The sequence below is a fragment of the Megascapheus bottae genome, chromosome 19 (assembly GCF_031878675.1).
Source record: "Megascapheus bottae isolate mThoBot1 chromosome 19, mThoBot2.hap1, whole genome shotgun sequence".
NCBI lineage: Eukaryota > Metazoa > Chordata > Mammalia > Rodentia > Geomyidae > Megascapheus > Megascapheus bottae.
Window position 1 is genome coordinate 11188067 of NC_143527.1, and position 22890 is coordinate 11210956.

A 22890-nucleotide genomic window follows, 5' to 3' on the forward strand; every position below is an offset into this window, starting at 1 on the left:
GGTACTAAGGAATCAAACCCAGGGCTTCATGCATTCAAGGCAAGCACTCTACCACTAGGCCACATTCCCAGACCAAGCACGCAGAGATTTTTAATGGCAAGAAAACTACTCTGTGAGATACTCTGATGGTGGTTCCATCTTTACACTTGTGGACAACATCAGCAGGGAGCTGAATGGAAGCTATGCTAAGGTGTTGAGGAGACTCATCAGAGGTAACCAGTGCTTCCCATTAGCAGCAAGAGAGTATGTGCAGGACCTCTGTACCTTCCATTCAATCTTACTATGAACTTAGAGGGGGGGGGGAGAGAGGGAGAGAGAGAGAGAGTGTATGTGTTAAAGAAAACAAAATTCTTCGTTATAGAAGCCACATACCCTTAGGGAAATGTGTAACTCTGAAGTCTATGGAGGACATACTTAGATGAAGGCAAGAGGTTGCCTGAGCAGAATCTTACAACTTCTTTACCTCAGACAGCATGTGGAGAAGAGGCCCCACCCCATCAACTCCAAGACTGGTGCAGAAGTGGTACAGCGTCAAGATCTGGTAAAGGGGGAGGGGTGGGTCTCTGCTCTAGGTCATCTTAAGACTTCCTGTGGCTAGAAGCAGAGGCTGACAGAAATGTTTCCATCCTAAGATGCAACAGTGTGGCCAGACACAGAAAGTTCAGAGAAGCTGGGTGCTGGTGGCTCATACCTCTAATCCTAGCTAGTCAGGAGACTGAAATCTGAGGCTTGACGTGTGAAGCCAGCTCCATGAAACTCTTATCTCCAATTAACTGCTAAAAAATCAGAAGTGGAGCTCTAGCTCAAAGTGGTGGAGCACTTGAGCAGAAAAGCTCAGGGATGGCACCCAGGCCCTGAGTTCAAGTCACACAATTGACCAAAAAGAAAAAAAAAAGTTCAGAGAAAACAGGTTGAATTTTATGACCACCGACGACAGGAAAGAATGTCAAGAGGCTCGTAAGGAAGAGAGTCTGTTCAAATTCGGGCATCTCACCCATTCTTGACCTGTTCCAATGTTCATTCCAGAGATAAGAAAACAAAGCTCAAGTTAGCGAGTTATAGACTACCTCCATGGTAGGTAAAGGCAGAGCCTAATCCACAGAGTATCCAAATCTCTTTCCATACCACTGGCACACTTCCTCATGGCTCTTATTTGCCATGGGAAAGGATCGCTGAACCCATAGAGTAGCAATGGATGGATCTCTGCCCAGAATTTCAGGATGAGACAGAACTGATGCTCCAGGCCCTAGGCAGAAGCTTCTTCCTTTGTACTATGTGGCACTCAAACAGAAACCAGATGACTCCTAACAGCATGGTTAGTGTCAGTGTCGGGAGAGAACTGACGGCAAGACTGTGACACCGAGATAGAGCATGCTCCTGCTGTTTTTCCTCCCTCCGAAGACAACCACTAAGATTCCTAATTGCATTTACTCCAAACTAATTTGTGCTCAGGTCTATTTGTGGTTCTCAATTCTGCCTAGATATTCGTGGCCTGGATTTTTTTTTTGCCAGTCCTGGGCTTGAGGTCAGGGCCTGAGCACTTTCCATGGACTTTCTCAAGGCTCAAGCTCTACCACTTGAGCCTCAGCACCACTTCTGGCTTTTTTCCATGTATGTGGTACCAAGGAATTGAACCTGGGTCTTCGTGCATGTTAGGCAAGCACTTTACCACTAGGCCAAACTCCTGGCCCCAGCCTGGGGTTTTTTTTTGAAGAGCACAGAACCAGGCTTCCTTTGCTTTAAAGCTTCTCATACTTTACTTGTCTGGGAAGGTCAGGCTTCCTCCTTTCCACAGGTCTGACATTTTAATAGAGAAGTTTGGTGTCTAGAATTTTGCAATCTGGTTGCTGGAGCATATGACTGTGCAGGCACACCTAAAGCTGAGTTTATGTTAACATTTGTGCAAGATTGGGAATTAACACATTGATTGAGGGGAAAGAGATGGGTGGAAACTCGGAGCTAACCGCACTAGAAACTTCACTAAACTGTTCTCAACCCAGTGGCAAACAGCATTTAACTTCTTCATTTGCATGCTGGTATTACAGTGAGGCCGCTGTGGCCCAAGCCTATACTGGGCTGAATACTGAAACCCCTGCATCCGTCTTTTGTACACTTCATCTTGTCAGGGAGATACCATCTACTTGGATGTTTGCAAGCTATTGTGAAGAGAAAGGATGCCTAACCAGGCTGTGTCAGGTCATCACAAAGCTGCGAGGAGGAGATTCTACCAGTGGATGAACTACCAGCTCAGATAGTTTTGAACCTTGTTGTTCCACACGTTGAGGCTAATGCTGAGACCCACAGATTTAAAAAAATTCAATCAGTACCAAATGACCACCATTTCCACCTTATAAGACCCTCTCAAGATGATTGGGAGGGGGTGAGGGGAAGAAAAGGGGGACAAAAACATGAGAAAGAGTATCAAGGTTCCGGAAGTAATGTACTCATGATCTGATGAACATAACTGTAACCCGTCTATACATTATCCCAACAATAAAATACAAAATACGATTAAAAAGAAAAAAGATCCCCTCAGAGGTCAAAAAAGATCTTTTTACCAACACAACTGCAAGCACCAGGTACCCCGATGTGGGGGACATGCCTGTGATCCCTGTGCTCAGGAGGTAACTTTAGGATTCCCAGCTCAAGAGCAGCCATACTGAGACCTTGTCTCTTAACAACAAAAAAATGTGATTGGTTGAACCACATTAGGACCTCGAGTGTCCTTGTCATGTTAGGAATGTCCAAAGAGTCACTGAAAAGCTGAGCTGCCTCGGCAGTCGTTAAGAGCTATACTAGCCAATGACAGGGCTACGAGAGGACAATAACAACATTTTGACCTAACATTTTAAACTTTGATTTGATTTAAAACTTTGATTTTGAAGAAAAATCAAATTTTCTTCAATAGTTTATTAAAGGGCACAAGAGAATGATGTTTTTAGAAAGTATTCTGCAAATATTTTTTCCCACTTTGCTGATTTCATCAAGATGAGGTCCATTATTGTTGCCACAGCCTATTTAGTGGAGATAAAGGATGAGAGGGCGGCAGCCCCCCGCTGAGCACTCCTGCTGGTCTTTAGTCCAGGACAAAAGTACCAGCGGGCAACACTTATGGAGGGCACACTGGGTTTATCATCTACTTATTCATGATGGCCCAGTTTGGCCAGTGCAGTTCTATCCTCTATTTATGGCTGAGGGGACTTAAGAAACTTGCCTGAGTCTGCCTAGTAAGAGACTTCCATGTTCTTAGGTCAGTTGGGACAGAGTTAGGAGTAAGGCAGTTTTGTCAATACTGACGGACCAGATGTCAGTGTCGCTGTGTTTAATGAAAACATTTTCAGAAACCAGAAAGGCTTATTAAAACATCACTGCCATCCTTCTTCCTCCTCTCTCCTTCACTCTGTAGTGTGTGGTCTGTGCACCTGTGGCCAGGGCATGTTGAGATGCCCCCAGCAGCATCTTAGCGATGTGCAATCCTGGCCTCGCCCCAGACCTGCCTGTCCCCTTCAACTGCTTACCCTGCAGTCAACACAGAACTATTTCTCTTCAGTTCACTCCACTGTGACCTCCATCTTTAGAGCTGGGGCTCTGTCTCTTCAGCACCCTAGACAGCAGCCAGGATGTAAGGGTAATGGATATTTGAATGAGGGACAGGGTGCAGAGTGGAGTGCATACCTGTGGAACTTTGAGTGTAGATTTCTGGGCAATGGAGAAGGGAGACTGGAGAAAGAAGCCCACCTCTGTCATTTCAATAGCCTTGGTAATTTTTCAAAGATGTATACACTGTCTTTTATGATAGTTGTAGCAACCACTTCAAGATAAATCATATCACAAAAGCAAAGTACATCACATTGCTTCCTTCTGAAAGGCTTTAGGCTTTATTAGCTTATCAGATAACACTGTAATAGATAAGAATCAACCCCTTTTGAAGAACTGTTTGTTTTCTTTAATTTTATGCCATCATAAAATTCTGCTATTTCTGAAAGCTATACCATGTGGACTGCACCAGATTCCCCCTTGCAGGCTCATCCGGGTCCTGAAAAAAACGCAGCCCTTCCTACTCAGTGTAGTGACAACCACAGCGAGGGGACTCGCAGATTACAATCAGAGTCCACAAAAGAAAACCTATCTTTACTGATGAATCATTTATTTGGACAAGACAAAAATGTCTCCACGTGGTTTCCTTTTATACAGAAAGTGGAACATTTCAAATATATTAGTTTTTCTCTTTTACAACAGAATCCATTTCAATCTGGTCCCAGAACAGCCTCTCAGATTAGGATTCACGTTTTAGTAACACATATGCACCCATGACAGCCAAAAGAGCATACTGCAAAGGAAACACAATGGAAAATTACTGTGAGGTTTACAAGGAAATGTGGCTTATAAATGCATTAAGATGAAGTCTAGTCAATAGTGGCAGAGGATATAATTCTAAGATGGCCTGCCTCTCATATGCGTGCTCTCCACATTAGCTGTGGTTAAAGTTCCCAAAGTCTATCAATGGACTAAGGATCAAACACCCAACAACACAGCTAATGAAGTGCTCATTCCTATGTAGCGTTCCCAAAAAAGGTAGAGGAGTATTTCCCTTGAAGTTGGGAGATAAACATTACTGTGTTTATTGTGAATATCTTTTTTTTTTTTTTTTGGTGGGTCATGGGGCTTGAACTCAGCTTGGGTGCTGTCCCTGAGCTCTTCAGCTCAAGGCTACCATCCTACCCCTGAGCCAGGGCATTGTTCCTGAGCTCTTCAGCTCAAAGCTACCATCCTAACCTTGAGCCAAGCCCCACTTCCCATTTTCTAGAGGTTAATTAGTCTCAGGTCCTTTTGTGCCCATGATCCTCAGATCTCAGTCTCCTCAGTAGGCTAGGATTACAGGCATGAGCCACCTCGCTCGGCTATATACTTCTTTTTATGTTTGAAAATTCCCTTAATAATAAGCAGTGCCTTTTCAAATCATGCAGTATACATAAAAGGCAAAATAGGTACTTTGAGTAATTTAAATGTCAATTAATTTATGTTAATTTGTAGTTAATTTCAAAAACTGCAGAAAAATGACTACCAAATGTTTTCAGATGACTCTTTATAGCCACCCAAAAAAAAGTTCCAGTATTTCTTAAATGAATAAGTAAAGACACATACATCAATGCTTACCTTGAATTTTGGATAGTCATTCATTATAATTGTCACCATACCAACATACGGCAAAAACCTAAATTGTGGGAATAAAAAGCAAGAAATATAAAAATAGTTTATAATAGGGTAAGCACAGCCTTAGCATATAAATCCTCCATGGAAACCTAAATTGTGGGAATAAAAAGCAAGAAATATAAAAATAGTTTATAATAGGGTAAGCACAGCCTTAGCATATAAATCCTCCATGGAAACAGAGCTGTACGGTCAATATTCACCCCTGCCTCAAATGGCTTGATTAGCAAAATACAGCCAGAGCAATTTTTTGAGCAGGCTTATGATTTGTATTAGCAATACTACTTGTCTTCATTTGCTACAATTAAAGTAAAGGTTGAGCTATTTATACAAACACAACAGGCAATGCTTGCAAATCTAGTTCTTATTTTCTTAAAAGTATCAGGTGGCTTATATAAAAACATTTGTTAGATAAAGCTTTAAAGCACATACATGATTAGCTTGCAATTTAAAATATGTTTATCATTTTCCTTTCACAGCACTTTTCAGATGCAACAAGTAAGTTTATTGGGTGATGAATAGAAATGTGAATCCCATTTTTAACTTGTATGCTAATATGATTATGATCCCAGAGAGAGGAGGTTCAGAGCCAGTAATTATGCTGACAAAATCAATATCAAAATGTAATCAGTTTGACCCAAATCTCATCATCTCTGCTACCAGAAAATGAGGCAATGCACCCAAAGTACCCACCAGCTGGCAACCAGTAGCTTCCACCTCTCCTTTCCACAGCCTTTCACCCCAGAGTTAGAAATACTAGCAGGACATTCATTCTCCTTATCCTCTGCAGATATCGCAGTGGAAATGCACGAGAGAATTAAAGGTATGGCAAGAGGCCTTAAGCCACAATCTAATTAATAAATAGACTTAGATACTGGTAACTAGTCTCTGGATTTCCACAGCTGATGAGACCCAGATACCAAAAAGACATTTCTAAAAAAAAATCACCAAGAGAGAAAAATTGCCTGTTTTGTTTTTTTAATAAGAGGACACACTCTCTGAAGCAGAACTCACAGATGAAACAAATGTGGAAAATTAACACTAAAAGATTTAGCACAATACTTTTTAGTTGTGAAAAGTTGGTAAATAAAGTATCTACCACAAAAGCAGTTTTCCAAAAAATGCTCGGTTATGAAAGATAATTACTGAAACAACATTTAATCATCTAGAAAAATAAATGTGTAGATATGACCCAAAAAGCTATTTCTCAGTTCCTGTTGGGTACAAAGATATGATCAAGTTCTTCTAGACAATTTTAGGCAAATGGGCTACACACACACACACACACACACACACACACACACACACACTACTACTATTAAGGTACTGCGTGTCTAGAACATTCACTAAAACAGTAAGTTTTCAGTTATCTCTGGGAAGATTTCTTATAACTGTTATTTAAAATCCACAAATAACTAGTCTCTATTTTAAACAGATTAGAAGATAATGTACTGATTCAGTTTTAGATTTTAGGTACTTAGAAAGTTTGAAACTTTAGTAGTTTTCACAGTACAAACTGGAATGATTTAGACTACTTCTGAGGACTTATAATAGTTCCTATTATCCTATAAGCTTAATATCTTCCTTTCTAAGTATCCCCGGTTTCAGAATCTTCTATGACAAAGTTCATTCTCACCCTCTCGCTCTTCCCACAACATCCTTCTTTTCCAGCCAGTTCTGGCCTTCTTTGTACAAGCCTCTATCATCAACCTCATTATTATCTCCTTTAGTCAGGAATTTGATGTCTCCATTATCTCTGGAAAGAAAAACAATGTCCTGTTAAAAATATATTTTCAGCATGGTATTGTTAAAAAAGATTAGTTTACCTAAGATGTTACAGTCAAACTTAAGTATTAAGAAAGCAACGAAAGAATACTTGACCTTTCTTTGGTCTAAGAGATTGCTTAAAGATAATTGCTCAACTGAAGCACAAACCAAATGACAATTCTGAAGACTCGAAATGCAAAAATGCTCAAGTAACCCTCACAATCTAAAAGCGTAAAGCGTGGCAAAGCACAAGGGCGCTGGGAAAGCAATGATGTGCTTTCAGCACGCACATGATGAAAAATCACTTCTCATTCATGTCTGCTTGGAGTGAAGAAAAAGCTGCTACCTAACTTGTCTTTAATCAGGAATCCGGAGTGGTAGTGCCAGTGGATATGGTCATGTAAATAGCCTCTGTGCAAGTCTCTCAAGTCCAGATCACAGCATACATGGTGTGCTGACAATGAGTATTTTCACCCTTATTTCTGCTGCTCCCTTCAGATCGCAATAGGTCAGAGTCAGGACATGAGGCTGATTAATGAGCATTCATTTTTTGTATGTGTGTCTTAATTTTTTTTTATTATTCTCATTAAACAGCTGTACAACAGAGCTGCCATTTAACAAAGTACCCATCATTCTTCATCCTTCTGGACCAACTTGTTAATATGGACTATATTCCTTTTCACTTTAGACATGAACTTGATGCCTGACCAGCTTTGAACATAAGGTAGTTTAAACATTCTATGTTCTTGGCTGTCCTCCAGCTTTTCCTCAATGAACACAGAAGGTGCTAACACACTATTTCCTCCTTCACCACTGAGCACAATGCTCCCAGCTGCCATTTGCAGAACACAAGGATCAGAAACACTGCCAAAGCAGTATCAAAAGGTGACATATGGGATTAATATTAACCATCCTTAACTGATATTCAGATAGCCATGGTTCCAAAACAAAACTGTATCATTACAGAGCTATAATGAGTAGTACAATGAAAAAAAATTTTAATGCGCTCTATATGAGGTAAAACATTCAAAGCCTACAAAGATGTGAAACTACATCAGAAAGAACAAGCTGACCACAGCTATAGTTACAAGGAAACGAAGAGGATAAACTTCCTGGCAATCTCGCAATTCATGCAAAGTATAGCAGACAACCATTTCTTTTACTCTGAACACATTTTCATCTTTGGAAACTATTATTCAAACTATTGTACAAAGGAACTTCATGGTGATATTTACAACATGTGCACCATGTGCTGTGATTGAATTCACCAGGTCTACATTATTCTTTTTTTTTTTTTTTTGCCAGTCCTGGGCTTGAGCTCAGGGCCTGAGCACTGTCCTTGGACTTTCTCAAGGCTAGAGCTCTACCACTTGAGCCTCAGCACCACTTCCGGCTTTTTTTCTATGTATGTGGTACCGAGGAATCGAACCCGGGTCTTCATGCATGCTAGGCAAGCACTTTAACCAGTAGGCCAAACTCCCGGCCCCTACATTATTCTTTCTAAACTCCTCCCTACTTCTTTTTAACGGGTTTCCATTACATTATTTCATGCATACATATATAATGGACTTCAATAATATTCATCTCCCCAACATCCTCAAAAGTATTAATTGGATAAGAATACTGTCCCATCAGTGGCAAAGCATGCTAATGCTTCTGTGGTGTCACAGATAGACATCACATACCATGTGAACAATAAAAAGAGAGGGGAAAGAGAAAAGGAAAGAGAAGGGGAAGAGAAAAAGAGAGAGCGTGAGAGACATACTCTAAATTTAATTCTATAGAAGTCATATGGGTAACAATGCTACAGTGAATTGCATAAAGGTAAATGAATAATCAATTATATAAGTGTAACATTTCACTCTTTCATTTGCAAATTTTCTCTATTGAAGACTAGAAGTAAATGACTTGGTTCCAAAATAGAACGTCGGAACTTATTAAGATCTTAATAATTCATCAGAATGCTGCTGTGGGGAGACAGGCAGGATATGCTATGACCAAATCATAAGACACATTGGGGGAATAAATTTTTACCTAACTAGTGCCAGTAATATTGCTGAAAATACCACTTTGGTCAGTGACAGAAAAAAGTAGCTAGCTTTATTACACTTCAGCAAACAAAACAAAAAATTACAGTACAAGGTGCTTTGATTTTCTTTGGGAAGTCTTCACATAGCTAATAGAGTGCATCCTGTCGTACATTTGGGCAGCCTACATTTGAGTTTGTACAATGTGTTAGTGAACTCTAGTTTAGTTCATTCTCATATCACCCTGAGTTACTGAGGGTAAAATATTATCATCCCAATTTGCAGAGTGAGGTGGTTGGCCTAAAGTCACCCAACAAAGTAAATATAGTCCAATACTTTCATTAATTTCTAATTAACTACTAAAACCATGTATCAAAATTAAGATAACTACATAAAGTGACCTTACTTTTCGTGAACTTTGATGACTCGGTGAACGATTGGAATATCCCGTCCTTCAACCTTAAAAACAACTATTTCACCGGCTCTAATAGGGTCTTCCCGAAAATTTGTGAGGAACAGCAGGTCTCCCCTGTGAAAGGCTGGCTCCATGCTGCCACTGGAAAGAAGCACAGAGGCCCCATTGGCGTTCCCTGAGGCCCAAACAGTGAGCACAGTAAACTGATCAAAGTAGAAGCTCTTTTATTTTGTTTTTTTTGGCCAGGTCCTGAACTCAGGGCCAAGCACTGTCCCTGAGCTTATTTTGCTCAAAGCTAACACTCCATCACTTGAGCCACAGCACCACTTCTGGCTTTTTCTACGTATATAGTACCAAGGAATCAAACCCAGGGCTTCATGCACGCTATGCAAGCACTCTACCACTAAGCCACACTTCTGGTTATAAAGTAGAAGCTCTTGTCCACCACTTGAAGTCTCAGAAGCCCCAAATAAAGCCACCATGTTTTTCCTACCACCCCATGCACTGTGAAATGTGGGAGAAAATTGTTTCTAGTGGGGTTCACATATGGAAAAGGTTCTTTAAGAAAAGAACCAAGGATAATGTGGACTCATTCAAGGAAGGAGTTAGATTCTACAGAAATCAGCAACAGCCCAGTGCTGACAAATATTAACTTGTTTTGATTTGCGAGATCATAGGTAATCTCCATGGTAACCTCTGATTTCAGTGCAAACCCATGCCAAAATCCTTGGTAAATTAAAATTAAAAAAAACTGCAATCTACTGGAAGTGGAAAATTTTAAACTAGGATTTGCTGTATGTCTATTCATGTTTGTCTTAATGCATGAGAAAAGAATAAACCCTAGAAATATGGTTTGATAGGGGACAAGCAAGGATGAGCTAATAATGTATTGTTTAGCAGGAAGCAAGGAGGAGAAAGAATCTGGGCACTGAAGCTGAGGGGTGCTTTACAGGAGATCATGGCCCATGGAGCTGGCCTTCCTCTCCAAGGGTCCAGCTATGGTATCCATTCAGCTTCTGGGCAGACCCACAAGGCAGCCAGGAGACAGGCAGCTAGACCGGCTGGCAATGAGCACTGGGAGGCTTTGTTAAAGAGAAATCAGTGCACTTAGTAGGGCAACAGACCTAGCACTCAAAAACAAGAAAACTGAGTCAAACAGGCAGACCCCCAAATGCTACCTGGGGGAGAAAGTCCCGAAGTCACACTGGGAGGATGAGGATGCATTTAGAAAACTGCTGTGATCTAGGATAATAGGGCTGCTGTGAGTTAAAACCTCCCCGTACCTCAGAGGCAAGGAGAACCCACTAAAGTTTGGCACAGTCTATTAGGTACAAAGAAAGCCAAGTAACATTTCATAGTAGTTAAGCTTAAAAATCAATGTACACATCAATAACACTTTAACATACTGCTAAATCATCATTTTAAGTGGACTAACTGCATTAGCATCAAAATGATAAAGCTCTAAAAATACCTATTTGAAAGATAGTATTTTTCATTTAAAGCTAGAAGATAAAAAAAGATTGGCAAAGGAGATGCTAATGAAAAAGGCTCTAATCATTCACCCAATTAGCATCCTGGATCCCAGCAATCATGTGGCTCTCCCTGCAGACACCCCACTCGCTCAAGGGACTCAGGGGTCCTACCTCAGCACCACCACGATTGGACTCTCGCTGCCTGTGAGCACAATCAAGCCTTTCCAGATCATGAGAGCAGAAGACACGATCATGGCGAAGTTTAAAACCTGGTAGTAGAGCTGGAAGGGAAAAGGCCAGATGCAAGTGAAAACTCATGGCAGAAGACTCACCAGGCTGAAGCAGAGCTGTACTAGCTAAAGTAAAACAAAACAAGGCAATTTCAGGACATGAAACCATTTTACAAAGATGCAAAATTAGGTAAGATTTCCATTTTTATTCATGGGAAAAGCCTTCCAAATACCAATGGCAACCCATTAGGCTTACATTGACAACTCTTGGGCCCTAATGAGTTCCAGTCTTCAAAGTCTTCTTGCTAGTGTAGCCTCACATGCAGCTCCATGGATGAGTGCAGGTCTCCCTCCAAAAGACTGGCACACCTCACCTGAATCACCCACACTAAGCTTCTCTTTAACACCACAGCTAAATACAGCCTCAGTCAGTTCTAGAGAGATCTGCTACTGCCACTTGTTGAGACCTGAGGATTCCATAGCTCAAGCAGTGAAGGAGTGCTTCTCAGCTTCCCGGGGCTACTCAGCACACAGCTTTCTTAGGACGTACGCCAGCTCTCACGCTAGAAGTTTTCCAACTCCGACAATCTAGGTGACCTGGTTCCTGCCTCATCTCCCATCATGGAATAAAGCCCTTTGTTTTAAATCTTGCTAGTGTTAGTGGTATTGCAGGAAAGCAAAATTAGGGACGTTAGGTTCCATCTTGCATACCTACCAGATTTCCAAAGTACCCTTTCCAAGTGGATTTAGAACCAGAACCCACATCGTGTGGCTCTGAATACTGTTTCTGAAATAGATGTGGAGGTATGGACTCATTTTGAAAGCTGAATACAATTAAGCTCTGGGATTCTGTTATACACTGGGCAGGGTTATATATTTCAAAAGATTTTTACCCACAAAGAAAAGGTTTGAAGTGACATATATAATTACTCTGATTTCATTATTACTCAATGTATACAGGTATTAAAATATCACATTATACAACATAATTATACAACATGCATCAATTTAATAATAAACTGAAATGCATTAGTGGGTAACTTTTTTGTTTTGATGCCAGTCCTGGAGCTTGAACTCAGAGCCTGGGCGCTGTCTCTGAGCTTTTGTGCTCAAGGTTAGCACTCTACCTGAACCATAGTTCCACTCTTTTGGTGCTTAGAGACAATGTTCTTGCTGGGATTGGCTTCAGGCCAGGATCCTCAGATCTCAGGCTCCTGAGTGACTAGGATTGTGGCATGAGCCACAGGTGCCAAGTTCAAAGGGTAGTTTTAAAAATGCATGTACTATGCACACATGCAGCTAAAGACTCTTGGGAAGGTCCAGCAGGGATGGCAGGTGGTCTGGAGAAGTTCTCCTGTCAGATTGTGTAGCTTGTCCTTTTAGCAGTGTTCTCATGTGCCGGGCCACCTGGGGAGGGGGCTAAGAACTGGGTTTTAATCTATCCCCATGGAATGCTGACTGGTCAGGGACCACAGCTTGAGGCCACTGCTCCCATATTACCTCTTCTCAACTTTGGCCACACACTGGAATCATTGGGGAAGACTTTGCAAAGCAGACCTGGTCTCCATGCCACATCAACCAAATCAGTGCGAGGGAAAGGCCTGGTGCACAGGACGTTCAACACACAGCGAGGCTGACCCATGGCTCTACAGTCTGTCCTTCCCATCTGCTTACGAGGCTCTATCTTGGACCCCCGTCCCCTCACTCTTCCTCTACCTCTTGTATCTTCTCCTTAAGATAAACTTCTGTCACATGCAGAAATCTCAGAATGCAGCCTCTGACCACTCCCTTCTCTCTACGCCTGCCAGCTCTTCTCCTTCACCTGGACCCTCCAATGCGGCCATCTGCCCCACCATGCTAACTACTCGTGATACTGAAATTGCTAACTGCTGACCAGACCTTTCCATGCAGATGTCATGAAAGGCAACTCAAATGCACATCAGGCTGAACTCATCTCCAAAGATCTCTCAGTGCTGGTGATGGCATCTTGGTAATTCCAATTATTCACTCAGTTGTGTGGAGCCACCTCCGTCTATCCACTCTACACATGTCACCTTCTACAGGTTTCCAGAATGTGCTCAGTTCTTCCAGTTTCTGCTATCACCACTCTCATCCAGGTCACCTACAGAGTCCCATCTGGCCACTGCATGAGCTACCCATGGGTCTCTCTTCCACCCGTACCCTTCCAACTTATCCCATACCCCTTACTTGTTGTTACACCTACGTCCCACTTCAAGCCCTGCAACTGCATCTTCGCCCTCTGAGGATAAAGACCAAACCTTTTATTAGCTTCAAAGAACACCTTATCTGGTAGGATCCTGACACACGCACACACGCACACACACACACACACACCCCTGCATCCATGGTGAATTCTGCCATACTGACCTGCAGTGTCTGTCAGTGCATGAACGCTGGGTTCCACCCATAGCCTTCCCCATCCACTAACATTCCTCAACACGTATTCCTATTTAAGTCTCACTAAACATCTGTGTCCAAGGGAAGCTTTCCCTAGCCTGCTAGATAAGAAGTCAGCAAACTTCATGTGTAAAGGGCCAGATTATAAATCTTTTAGGTTTACAGGCCTCACAATATCTGTCAAAACCATTTAACTTTACCATTAGAGCTGGAAAGCAGCATGGACAATATGCAAGAGAAGGAACATGGCTGTGCTCCAATAACCTCCTTTCCTTTGTTTCTTCCTTCCTTCTTTCCCTTTTTCATTCCTCCCTCCTTCCTCACCTGTCTGCCTGCCTTCCTGTTATACTGAGGATTAAACCCTGGGCCTTGAAATCACTCTCCATTTGAACCATGCCCTCAGCTCTTTTGTTTTTATTTTGGCTTCACCTTTGCCACAGTTGACCTTGCCTCCACTTCTTGAGTAGCTGGAATTACATGCATGTTATAGACCATCTGTGCCTAAACTTCATTCATAGAAACAGGTTTGAAATACTGGACTTTGCTGACCTTTGCTATAGCCAGCCACGATCTTTCTGTTATATATTCGCACTGCATCAGTTATAGCCCTCATAACCTTGATAACTACACATATAAATATTTAATGTGTCTTTCATACTTGACTGTAAATTCCACAAAAGGGAATTCAGGCGTCAATTCAACCCTGTTCAGAACTATATCCTCCCTATTCAATGTAAGTCTAGCCAAAGTACTAAATAAATAGTAATAAAATATACATCTATAATACATGATAACTGCAAACAAAACCACTACAGGAAAAACACTGAAATCCTAACAGAAGAAGTAAAAAGCAAATTTATAATTTTCCAAAGACAGAGTACCAGCAGCAAAGTAAGCATTTAAAATGTTCAACTCAATAATCCTGTTTGTACTTCCTTCCCACCCCTTGGACCTGGCAAATGTAAAGGTTCTGTTTTGCTTTATGCTCTTCTCAGAGATGGTGAGGATACGGTGTGTGGTGGGGGTGGGGTGCAGGTGATGTAACCATTTGGAAAGTAATCTGGCATTACCATCAAGTAGTGACTCCTGACCCTGGCGTCAGCTTACATTAAAGGCAAATAGGGAATTATAGTCCCCAAATATCAGTCTTATTGCTAATCATGGAGAAAAGGAAATAAATGACTGAGAGGAAAATGATGACTAGAAAATGGCAGATTACCCCCAGGTACACATTTCAAATAATGCATAAAGAACGTTAATACAAAACATTCAGAACAGATTGAGTGGAAAATAAACTTCAGACTTCAGTAAAACATATGTGGATGTGTATATGAGCATGTATATGTGTGTGCACATGTGTGAGTGTGCTCCAAGACTTGTTCAATAATAATCTTAGGATGGTAGAATTAGAATTGAACTATGCTCTGTTCTTTAAAATTCCTATGATAAGCATAAATTAATTCTAACACATACAGGAAAAACTGTTTAAGAGAAATGCAGTTTAACAGAATAGTACATGGCCATTAAAACAATCATTCACAAGAGTTATAAGGTGTGAAAACATATCTTTATATGGAAGGTAGAAAAAGCAAGCTCAAAAGTGTCTCTGTGGGCTGGAAGCATGGTAGAATGATTGCCTAGTATGCATGAAGCCCTGGGTTTGATTCCTTGGTATCACATATACAGAAAAAGCCATGAGCTGGGTGTGATGGCTCAGGCCTGTAATCATAGCTACTCAGGAGGCTGAGATCTGAGGATCACAGTTCAAAGCTATCCTGGGCACTAAAGACCATGAGACTCTTTTTTTTTTTTGCCAGTCCTGGGCTTGAGCTCAGGGCCTGAGCGCTGTCCTTGGACTCTTTCTCAAGGCTAGAGCTCTAGCACTTGAGCCTCAGCACCACTTCCGGCTTTTTTCTATGTATGTGGTTCCAAGGAATCGAACCCGGGTCTCCATGCATGCTAGGCAAGCACTTTAACCACTAGGCCAAACTCCCGGCCCCCATGAGACTCTTATAACCACTAGAAAACTGGAAGTGGTGCTGTGGCTCAAGTGGCAGAGTGCTAGCCTTGGGCAAAAAAAGTTCAAGCCCCAAGACTGGTAAAATGAAAAAAAGTGTCTGCCAATATTACTGCTATATGAAAATACATACTTTTGAGGCAAGTATGAAAGATACAACTGAGAGTGGGCACTTTCTTTTAAATCTAGTAACTATTAACAGTAACTGTTAAGGTGTTTTGTGCAATTAAAGAAAACAGGAAGATAAATCAACCTCAATACTAAAGCCACACACCATTTTCTAACTAGCAAATTATGAAACTATCATTTTATTCCCAGGGGAGGACATTAAAGGAAACTAGGGTGCTAAGCAAACACTGTGAAATTATTGCTTCTAAAGGGGGGAAAAAAAAACCAGACTTGCAAGTAAAACCTAAAGCAGAAGTATTCTCTAGGGTTCACTCTCCTCAGAGCCCTCCCCACCAGATAAACTGTGGTTTCTTTGTGAGTTGCAGGTCTGACTGGGAAAGCCCCAGACCATAATTTTAAAGAAAGATTTCCAGTTTCAGATCGGAATTTCAAACTATCAGCCTCTTGCCACTTATCTAACAATATGTCCTTGTGTTAAGGAACATATTTTGCACTATGCCTTTCTGTGCTTCAAAAATTCACTGAGAAGAAATAAAATCAATGCAAATAAAAACAATTTCTTTGAAAAGGCTGAGTGGTATGTAGTACAATCCAAAAAGTGTCTGGAGCTTAGAAAAGTACAAAACAGAAAGCAGTTCAAGTCCCACCGTTAGTTTTCTGTGAATGTAAATCCACTGGAGACACTGTACATCTCTAAGCATTCCAGATGTTCATTCTTTCTAAAACAAGAACATTGCTTCTTCTGCTAGCTTATGCAGGTTATTCTTCCCCGGGCAGTTAGAAATTAAGATTGAACTTTTATGAATGGTGCAGATAAATTCCAATCATGCAAAACTGATCTTCACACCTACATGTTTTTATCTGTGGGCTGTATGGAGAGAGTGAGGTGTTTGGGTGGGAAGAGTTCACCATCTGCGTAGGGTTGTTGTTTTGGTGGCAGTCCCGGGGTTTAAACTCTGGTCTTCGGCTCTACCACTTGAGCAATTCCTACTTCCTGTTTGCTTTAGTTTATTTTTCAGATAAAGTATCATACCTTTCTTTACATGATGGTCCTCCTACCTCTGCCTCTCAAATAGCTGGGATTACAGGTATTCACCCTCATTCCTGCCCCTGCTTGGATACTGATTGGCCATGGAACCCTGGCAAATAGTTTACTCTCTTTATGGCTCAGATTCTTAATCTATAAAAATGGAAGTCATTATTGCAATGACCTTGTAGGGGTATAAGAATTAACAATTTTTATACATTAGTTTATTTAAAGTTCTTGGAATCTCATCCAATGCACTATGAGTGCTAGGTGTTGGGTATCATCAAAATAATAAAAAAAAAATCTGTTATCCTATTAAAAAAAAAACACACTTTGCTCATCAGAGCATCTATCTGCTAAGGAAATGGCCAATTACACCAAAGCCTAACACTCAAGCTGCAAACTGTAGATTACACTTTAAACTTTCTGCCCTCAATGTAATAATGGTTGTAAGTTTGATATCCAGGAATTTAGACACATACTTTTTTTTGGGGGGGGGTCATGGGGCTTCAACTCTGGGCCTGGGCACTGACCCTGAGCTCTTCAGCTCAAGTCTACTGCCCTACCCCTTGAGCCACAGCCCCACTTCCCATTTTCTAGTTATTTAATTGTAGATAACAGTCTCACAGTCTTTAGTGCCCAAGCTGGCTTTGATCCTCAGTTCTCAGATTACAGGCATGAGCCACCGTACCTGGGTTGGACACATAATTTTAACCAAACAATTACAAGCCGACCAGGATCTAAAATGCATCACATCGTGTTTCACCACATTTTGTTTTACATCATTGGCTACCAAATGTATAAATTCAGCATTTAACCACATCACATAAAGTTTAAGGTAAGCCCATACTCTGTTACTGTCAACCAAACATGAAACAGCCACTTTCAAAGAGCTTTTAGCAAACATTGCAGACCAGATAGTCTGGCTACAGAACAGCAGAAATGTCAGTGGCTGTTTCTTCCTGTTACCCTCACTGCAGAAACAAAGAACTCTTGTCTTGCATGCAACCCTTACTTAATAGTAAACAGGGACAGCAGAGACAGGAGACCCTGCAAGAATGGTGGAGCCTATAGGCCTGACAAGTGTCATGGGATGCAGCTTAGAAAGGAAAAAGAAACAAGATACTTTAAATTTTAAAAAGAAAAGAAAAGCAGCAAAGGACAGCAGACTTGAACTTATGAATTTTAATTAGAAGACTGGCAAAATAGGTAATGCAAACAGCTACTGACAAGCCTTACTACTGAAAGTGGGAACACTCAAGCCTTCTAAAAAGCAAGCTGGGTCAGAGAGAGATACACTCATCGTAAGACCTTCCCTGACTATCTACTCATTAATCATCAGCATTTCCAATATCCACCCATAATCTAGATTTTCAAAGACAGTTCTCTTTGTGGAGATACTGGAGGAGCTTCAGTGAACAGCATTGGCCCTCAGACCACAAGCTGTCAGTGTGTCAAGCTAGTGGTATTCTCCACTACAACTCTTCTCCATCACAGAAGCTCCGCAGCTCATCAGTGACAGACAGCTACACATAATCAGACACAGTGCATGACATCCAAGACACCAAGCTCTCCTGAGTAGCTGCAATCATCTTAAATTCAGATGGAGGGGGAAGGAGAAGGAAAGAAAGGGGAGGAAGGAGGGCTGGGGGGAAAAAAAAAGGAGGAGAGGTGATGAGGGAGAAGCTGCAAAGGAGAAAGAAGGAAAGGAAAGAGAATGGAAGAAGGAAGAGAATTGAACAGAAAAAGACATGCAAGCGTGAAGGAGTAGTTAGGCCTTATAATGTGTGACACTCTGTACCTCAATATAATGGAATAAAACCAGAGCCATCAAAATAATGAGAACTAACACCGTTGTCAAGGACAATCAATACCCACTTCTAGAGAAATCTCACTTCTCTTACTACAATGTGCTATCAGTAAGAACCGTAATAGACCCAATCTCTACATGGGGGGACAACAAGTCTCCCAAATTGTCCTTCCAGAAGTTTTAGCAATCGGATTTTTCCTGGCTGAGTTAGTTTCCAGTCGCTCTTCTCAAGCCTGTGAAGTTTGAAAAGGGCAAGCCTCTCAATGAAGAAAATCAACCCCAGCTGCCCAGACACACCACACACACACACATACACACATACACACACACACACACACACACACACACCCTCACTGCCAGACACAACACACACACATACACACACACCCTAACTGCCAGACACAACACAAACACACACACACACATACACACATGAGAAATCAACCCCAGCTGCCCAGACACACCACACACACACACACACACACACACACACACACACCCTCCCTCCCTCCCTAACTGCCTTCCTGTATTTAATACAGGTGCAGCCAGGGTCAGGGAACCTGAGAAAGTTACAGAAGACTTCTGCAATACACACACACACACACACACACGAGAAATCAACTCCAGCTGCCCAGACACACACACACACACACACACACACCCTAATGCACACACACACACCCTAATACACACACACACTCTCACACACACCCTAACTGCCTTCCTGTATTTAATACAGGTGCAGCCAGGGTCAGGGAACCTGGGAAAGTTACAGAAGACTTCTGGAATACACACACACACACACACACACACACACACACACACCCTAACTGCCAGACACAACACAAACACACACACACACATGAGAAATCAACCCCAGCTGCCCAAACACACCACACACACACACACACGCGCGCGCACACACACACACACGCGCGCACACACACACACACACACACACACACCCTAACTGCCAGACACAACACACACACACACACACACATGAGAAATCAACCCCAGCTGCCCAAACACACCACACACACACACACACACACACACACACACGCGCGCGCACACACACACACACACACACACACACACCCTCTCTCCCTCCCTAACTGCCTTCCTGTATTTAAGACAGGTGCAGCCAGGCTCAGGGAACCTGGGAAAGTTACAGAAGCCTTCCGGAACCGCTTCCCCCTTTCCAGAAGCCCGGTGCGGTCCAGAACCGCCGAGGATTCTCCGCACACACGACGCGTTCTGCAGATCCCAAGGGCGCCCCGGCACCCCGGTCCCGGCTGGAAGGCGGCGGCTGCGGCAGCACTGGACAGTTCCCGCGATGGTCGGAAAGTGCTGGGGTGCGCCGTGGGCCGCGGCGGGGCCGGGGCGCGCGGCGGGGACTCAGTGCCGCGGCACGGCGGGCGGGGGGAGCCCCTCACAGACGCGCTGGCAGCTGTCACTCGCTGTCCCCCACCCACCCAGGCCTCCGTTACCTGGCGTTTGTTCATCTTCCTCAGGTCCCCGAAGATGTCCAAGCCGGACGCGGGGAGATGAGCCCCCACCGCACCCGCACGAACCATGGCGGGGTCTCTGGGGGGCCGCGACCGCCCGCCGGCTCCCGGTGTCACACAGACAGCAGCCCAGCACCGGGCAGGCACCGCCCACCCGGCCGCGTCCTTGCGAACCACGTGAGAGGCAACGAGCTCTGACTTGTGGGAATCGTAGTCCTGCGATCTTAGCCACCGGTTAGCTCTGCAGGAGTAGAGGAGGAGAAAAACTACCACTCCCAGAAAGCCGCAGGCCGGGAGCCTCCGCCAGTGTGGACCCGGGGCTCCTAGGGAGAGGTGCGACGGAGCTTAGGAGCCTTGTTCCACCACTCGGAGGGAAAGCGGGACTGATGTGTGCTCCCGCGTGTCTCAGGAGCATCTCGGAGAAGTCATTACTGAAGAGGAGCAGAATTCCCAAGACGCTGGTCAGGCGCCCAGAAGACACCTAAAGCACTCTGTAGCAGTCACCTAGCCGTGTATCTCGGCCATTGGATGGCGGCAGCAAGGGAAGGCGGGGCTTCTGCCCTGGGGGCTGGTAGTGCCGAATCAGGGCGGGGCCTAAAGACTGGCACACCGGAGGGGCGGGGCTTAGAAGAGGCGGGAGTTTTCAAAGTGGTGAGTGCTTTACCTTGCTCTGAAAGAGTAAGATTTGAATGCAAGGGAGCATCTGTGAATTGTTGTGACCAAAATATTAGTTGAATAAACACATAACGAGCTAATTTTATAAGTGAGGAAGAAGATTGCCCAGAAAGGGTTCAGGACATGGCAGAGTCTGGAAAGAAACTAAAATTCTAAAGTTCTCAGTCTTAGATGATCACGCTCCTCATCCTAACTCACTTTTGATTCATTTTTCTTTCACTTATTTATGCTTCATTTTGTTCGTTGATTCACAAATCTTTATGGAACACCTATTAGTTATCTGGCCTATTCTGAGCACTTAGGAAACATCAGTGAAAACTCAAGCAAAATCCTTGCCCCCATCTAGGCGCCAGTGGCTCATGCCTGTAATCCTAACTACTAATGAGGCTGAGATCTGAGGGTGATGGTTCAAAGCTAGCCTGGAGAAAGAAAGTCTGTGAGATTCTTATTTCCAACTAACCACCAGGAAGCCAAGAATGAAAATGTGGCTCAAGTAATAAAGTGCCAACTTTGAGTGGGAAAAAAAAAATGAGAGTGCAAGCCCCAATACTGGCACCAAAAGACAAAAGAAAGTTTTTGCCCTCATGAAGCCTAGATTCTAATATCAGTAAACAAAATAGAAAACAAACAACTAAACAATACACTATAAGTTGTGGGGGGGTTATGATTTAAAATATGCCAGACACTTACCACAGAGCTAATGAAAGATAAGCTTTTGGACCCTACTCTTTCCTTAAGTTTTGTACAAATTTCCAAAGGATCAGAATTCAAATTGCTATTGATTGAGATCTGTTTCCTTTTTTCCTTCCTTCCTTCCTTCCTTCCTTCCTTCCTTCCTTCCTTCCTTCCTTTTCTCTCCTCTCCTCTCCTCTCCTCTCCTCTCCTCTCCTCTCCTCTCCTCTCCTCTCCTCTCCTCTCCTCTCCTCTCCTCTCCTCTCCTCTCCTCTCCTCTCCTCTCCTCTCCTCTCCTCTCTCTCTCTCTCTCTCTCTCTCTCTCTCTCTCTCTCTCTCTCTCTCTCTCTCTCTCTCTCTATTTCTCTCTCTTTCTTTTCTTTTTTCTAGTCTTGGGGCTTGAACTCAGAGCCTGGGCACTGTACCACTTGAGCCACAGTGCCACTTTTGGCTTTTTTTATGTGATACTGAGGAATGGAACCCAGCGTTTCATGCATACGAGGCAAACAGTCTGTCATTAATCCATCTTCCCAGCCCAAGACCTGTTTCTTTACATTCTAAACTCCCTCCATCTCACGTCTCCTCCTACTGAGGTGATAAGGAGCATGTGAAGAATCCAGCTAAGAAGAAGTGGAGGTGAAAACACATTTGATTTGGATTTATGTGGCTTAGTCTTTTGAAATCACCCCACTGCAGGAGCAGGCAGCTTCACGTGGGTTCAGCTTTCAGTTCTCAGGTTCAAGTTAGTGCTTACAGGCTGAAAGCTTCTAGTTTAGCAAGAGGTCCAAGACATAAGGACTACAGAACCCAAAATCCTGCTCTGCACACCTGATGGAGGGAGAAAGGACTTGTCCTTCAATAGAGCACAAACAGGAAGACATCTAACAAATGCCTGGGACTTTAAACTGCCCTAGAAGAAGCTCTGGAGCCATGTGGGGTGGGCAGAGTCACATCATCCCAGGTCTGAGTCTCAGACACCTGGGTAATAACACCAGACACTATTTCTGAGTCCTTACCTTCTCCATTTTCAGTGGCTATGCAATGATCTGTACCCTTATCCAGAGATGTTATATTTGAAGTACAAAACGTGTATTTATGAATGAATCCTTACTGACACAGTTCTAGGTTTGTTTCTGGTTTTGTTCTTTTCTTTTTCTCTTTTTCACAGTGCTTTATTCTAGTCAAGATACAGTACACAAGCAAACAAACAATAGGAGAATTTCAAACCAGTGAAGAATGGGAAGTGATGAGAAGAATTCCATACCTCGGGGGCAGAAGATTCTGGGGATAGGATTGGCAACGGCAAATGTGATGAGATAGGAAAGAAAAGGAGTATAAAGATTATAGAGGACCTTCTGTGCAAAAGGAGAAGTCATTAGAGCAGCAGAAAGATTTTTACTCACAGATTGCAGTTTGAATAGAGTGAAGCATTTCACTGAAGTTGTGTCCCCTAAAACTGAGATGAAGAATTTAGTGATGTGCTTTGATTGTATATTCATTCATCCTATG

At 42.8% G+C, this 22890-nt stretch overlaps 1 protein-coding gene across 2 annotated transcripts; it reads right to left on the minus strand.

Annotated features, from left to right (window-relative positions):
* Positions 1-4130: 4130 nt before the first annotated feature.
* Sec11c (SEC11 homolog C, signal peptidase complex subunit) lies at positions 4131-20193 on the minus strand. Of its 2 annotated transcripts, none has more exons than XM_090353015.1 (6): positions 20017-20193; positions 11064-11173; positions 9412-9561; positions 6848-6967; positions 5158-5215; positions 4131-4330 (listed from the first exon to the last, which is right to left on the minus strand). In XM_090353015.1, the coding sequence occupies exons 1-6, from the start codon at positions 20101-20103 to the stop codon at positions 4277-4279; spliced, it is 579 nt and encodes a 192-aa protein (XP_090209141.1). In that variant the 5' UTR covers positions 20104-20193; the 3' UTR covers positions 4131-4276. The 2 variants fall into 2 exon arrangements, with proteins under 2 accessions (XP_090209141.1, XP_090209142.1); XM_090353016.1 differs by lacking the exon at positions 20017-20193 and adding an exon at positions 19235-19255.
* Positions 20194-22890: the final 2697 nt, after the last annotated feature.

Coding starts and splice junctions, on each gene's coding strand:
- Sec11c (XM_090353015.1), bottom strand. CDS start 20,103: ATGGTTCGTGCGGGTGCGGTGGGGGCTCATCTCCCCGCGTCCGGCTTG. Junction 9,562..11,063: donor CCAATCGTGGTGGTGCTGAG/GTAGGACCCCTG, acceptor GCTTCTTTCCAG/TGGCAGCATGGAGCCAGCCT. Junction 6,968..9,411: donor GTCATCAAAGTTCACGAAAA/GTAAGGTCACTT, acceptor TTTTCTTTCCAG/AGATAATGGAGACATCAAAT.